Raw genomic sequence first — 4,444 nt, forward strand, 5'->3', positions numbered from 1 at the left:
TCCGCTGTTTTGAACAACCCTCACACCGTCTCGCTCTTTTGTAAGGTATCGGACCCCGTCTACTAGATAAGCTTCGTAAGTCAAAACTGAAAATGATGGTTTTCCGGCTATCCATCTTATTGTCTCTGAAACTCTTCCAGGATTCTCCTCCATTTCACTACTAACCTACACATTTTCAGAAACAAAATACTTCTAAATTCCATATTACTACAGAGCAAATAAATTAGGCACAAATGAAACTATAAAGATACTAACTTTTTCTAGAAACCAATCGGCAAAAAGGCGATTGTGCTCTCTCAAGATCCAATGAACACTTTTCTTTTTTCCTTGATGGATTCCCTCTAGATACTCCTTATGCATTCTAACAGAAATTATATAATCATTAACTAGCCAGTAAATATATAATTTATATATTAATTGAACAGCCACAAAATTAATAAATTCTTACAAAATATATGGCTGTACTTCAATGTTGTTTAGAAGAACATGTAAATGAGCTTCATCCCGCTCTTTTTCATCGATTGATTTCATTGTCACAACAGATAATGGACCACTTAACTTGCCTTCATCTTTACGAAGACCAGCAGTGGTGCAAGCTTGCTTGACAAACTCTTGGCAGAATTCTACTGATTCTTCTCCCAGATAGCATTCAACTATACAGCCTTCGGGGTAATAACGGTTGCGTACGTAACTCTTCAACACCTTATTAAACCTCTCAAATGCATACATCCATCTATAAAATACCGGCCCACATAACCGTAATTCCCGAACCAAGTGCACTATGAGATGTATCATTATATCAAAAAATGATGCAGGAAAGATTTTTTCCAACTCACACAAAGTTACTATTACATCTGATTGCAATTTATCTAGTTTCGATACGTCTACAACTTTGCTACACAAAGCATTAAAAAAGAAACACAACCTAATTATGGTGACCCTGAATTTTTTTGGAAGTACCGCACGAATTGCAATAGGAAGCAGTTGTTGGAGTAAGATGTGGCAGTCGTGGGACTTCATCCCAAACATCTTTAATTCTTCCATAGAAACACAGTTTTTAATGTTCGACGCTTGTCCATAAGGAAGTTTCATGTGCATTAACGATGACAACATTTTCTTTTTTATCTGCCTTGGACAAATTAAAAATCGAAGGGGGTAAGTAGGTTTTTTTTTCTCCTTTTTGTGGAGCTAGATCAGCCCTAACCCCCATGTCAATCATGTCAAGATGAGAAGCTTCACTATCTTTAGACTTAGATTTCATATTTAGTAGTGTGCCGATCAAGCTATCACACACGTTCTTCTCGACGTGCATGACATCTAAACAATGACGGACATGGTGAAACTTCCAATATTCTAATTCGAAAAAAACCGACTTTTTCTTCCATGGACAATCAACCATCTTTGACTTCCTTACTTCCTTCCCAAATTGAAATTTAATTTTATCTTGCTGCAATAAAACCTCTTCTCCAGACAGAGGTTGACGTGCCTGCCCTAAGTCTTGTTGTCCATTAAAAGCGGCCTTTTGCTTCCTATATGGATGATTCCTAGCCAAGTAACGCCGATGGCCTTGGTAACACATCTTCCTGCTATAGCTTAAATACTTGGCAACTGTATTATCAGCACATACTGGACAATACATATAACCTTTATTAACGCATCCGGACAGATTTCCATATGCAGGAAAGTCATTTATTGTCCACAATAAAATTGCTTTTAAAGTGAAATATGACTTGGTGTATGCATCATAAACATTTGGTTCACCTTCTTCCCACAACTTCTTTAAATCATCGATTAAAGGCTGTAAATATACGTCAACGTCATTGCCAGGCTCATGTGGACCGGAAGCTAATATTGTTAGCATCATAAATTTCCTCTTCATACATAACCACGGAGGAAGATTATAAGTCACTAATACTATTGGCCAACAAGAGTATCTATTAGTTAGACCGTTAGTATGTGGGTTTATACCATCTGCAGACAACGCCAAACGAATATTTCGTGCATCACTACCAAAGGCAGGCCACCTATAGTCGATATTTCTCCAAGAAGGAGAGTCGGCTGGATGCCGCATCTTTCCATCTTCTATTCGCTGCTTTGAGTGCCAGGTCATTAGTTCATATGTAGAAGGAGATTTAAACATCCGTTTGAATATCGGTATAATTGGAAAATACCACATTACTTTAGCAGGAACATTAATCCTTATTTTACCATCCTTTCCTAACTTCCAGCGAGATAAACAACACTTAGGACACTCGAAAGCATCAACATTTACCCCCCGATACAGTATGCAATTATTTGGACATGAGTGATATTTTATGTATTCTAGGCCCAAGTCGGATAAGGTTTTCTTGGCTTCATATGCATTAGGTGGCATCACATTGTTCTTAGGAAGGAGAGATCCAACGGTAGACAGCAAATCGTTAAAGGCACTGTCACTAATTCCGAACCTAGCTTTCCAATTGTACCATTTTATCATCGACTCCAACTTGGTACATTCACTACCCTCATACAAAGGCTGTTCAGCATCAGCCACAAATCTCCTAAACTGATACGACTCATTATTGTACTCACTCGAATTATATGCAGCATCACAAACATTGACTGTTTCTGATGCAAGGCCAGGGGAAGGTATCGGTGCGCGGGCAGACGTAGGTGCAGGGGCAGGCATAGATGCAGGGGTCGGAGCATTTCTATTAACTGATGACCTACTTGCAGACCCTTGTGTATGCCAAATCCAATCAAGGTACCCCAGACTAAAACCATTTTCATATAAATGTCCCCTGATAATCTTAACTGCAAATTTTTTGAAGTTAGCACATCTTTTACAGGGGCAGGGGATTCTTTTAGGATCACTAGCATTTTCCTCGGCAAATATCAAAAACTCTTCAACCCCGATTTCATAGTCAAGTGTGTCCCTATCTTTGAAAATCCAAGATTTGTCCATGTTATTCTCAAACTACCTGATTGTCAAATAACATATTAATTTACTATATACTATAGTACATTTACTACCTAGTATAATCAATATAAAATTCCTATATTCACTCATAAACCATGTTATTTACAACGACAAGCCCCAAACACAAATATATTTACAAACAACACAAACACAAATATATACAAGCACTTGTTATTACATGTAAATCCGTATTTTAACTATATATACAACTACACATGCAACAACTACACATTTCAATTTCACATGCATACATACAACTACACAAATATATACATGCAACCCAAACATATATGAATAGATATGTAAAGAAGAATATACCTAACAAAGCAAGCTCCAAAATCCCAAAAAACACAGCAACAAACTCCAAGACCAAAATCCAACTTAATTAGCTCCGAGATTTAAGCTTTAATAAACCCTTAGCTACAAGATTTAGCTCCAAGAAACTCTACTCCTCACCTTAAACTTCAATGAACACACTTAACTCCTTAATCTTCGAATCTGTCACAAAAATTGAAACAAATGAGTTCTAGGTTTAGAAAGTTGAAGAAATTGAGAGGTTTAATTGGAGATTCAAGGTCTAATCGGAAAGGGGGAAAGACAATAAGCATACATTTGAGAGTTCTAGGTTTAGCAGTCGAGAGAGAAAGGGGGATGAGTGAATGAGTTTTTGTTTTGTGGAGATTGTAATTTTTTGTTTTTGTTTTGATTTTGATTTATTTTTAATTTTATGTTATAATGTTATTAAAGTGAATGAGTGAATAGGCGGAATGGGGAAATATACTAAGGGGGGGGGAAAATTTGGTTAAGGGCGGGGAGCAAAAGAGAGAAGCAGCGGGCTTTAATTTTTTAAAATTGAGCTTAGACATCGGTTATTATTTCAACCGATGTTAAAAAGAAATTGGACATCGGTTTATATGTTAACTGATGTGACGTAGTTTTTAAAAGAACAACTTAGACATCACTTTACTCAAAAGCTGATGTAAACATACCAAAAAGACATCACTTTTTTTTATGTGATGTAAAAAAGGCTTTTAACATCAGTGACTTTTCTGACTGATGTCTAATGTGCGATGTCTAATGCTGATTTTCTAGTAGTGATGGTTTAAAGTTTTATCCGGCCTTTATATCATTTAGTGTGTGATCACTGGTAATTCATTACTGTAATCTATTTGCACTATATAATAATTTGTGCTACTTATTATATTTTAGGATTTGTTCGCGTTATTAATTTCAGATTTTAAGTGTCGACTTTCAGGTAAGTACTTTTGACTTACTTTTAATTTTTGAAAAAGATATTTCAGTTCTGTTTTTAATTTCGTATAAGATATAAGAATTTTGATTTCGAAATTATAAGATATAAGTATTTGTGAATTTTAGAACCCAGTCTCTACGTTTTCGAACCCGTTCGTAATTTACGCTATAGTTCCGGAACTAGCCTTAGATACCCTTAGTAGGCGCACAAGTGTGCAACTTTAGATACCTAAT

At 36.1% G+C, this 4,444-nt stretch overlaps 1 protein-coding gene across 1 annotated transcript; it reads right to left on the reverse strand.

Annotated features, from left to right (window-relative positions):
• Nucleotides 1-1,057: 1,057 nt before the first annotated feature.
• Nucleotides 1,058-2,944, reverse strand: LOC141693169 (uncharacterized). The gene has a single exon (XM_074498219.1). The coding sequence runs from the start codon at nt 2,942-2,944 to the stop codon at nt 1,058-1,060; it is 1,887 nt and encodes a 628-aa protein (XP_074354320.1).
• Between the last annotated feature and the right edge of the window lie 1,500 nt (nt 2,945-4,444).

This window comes from Apium graveolens, chromosome 1 (genome assembly GCF_009905375.1).
Source record: "Apium graveolens cultivar Ventura chromosome 1, ASM990537v1, whole genome shotgun sequence".
In the NCBI taxonomy this organism is placed as follows: domain Eukaryota; kingdom Viridiplantae; phylum Streptophyta; class Magnoliopsida; order Apiales; family Apiaceae; genus Apium; species Apium graveolens.

What these genes read in the sequence shown, in the direction of transcription:
- LOC141693169 (XM_074498219.1), bottom strand. Translation starts at nt 2,944, where the DNA reads ATGGACAAATCTTGGATTTTCAAAGATAGGGACACACTTGACTATGAA.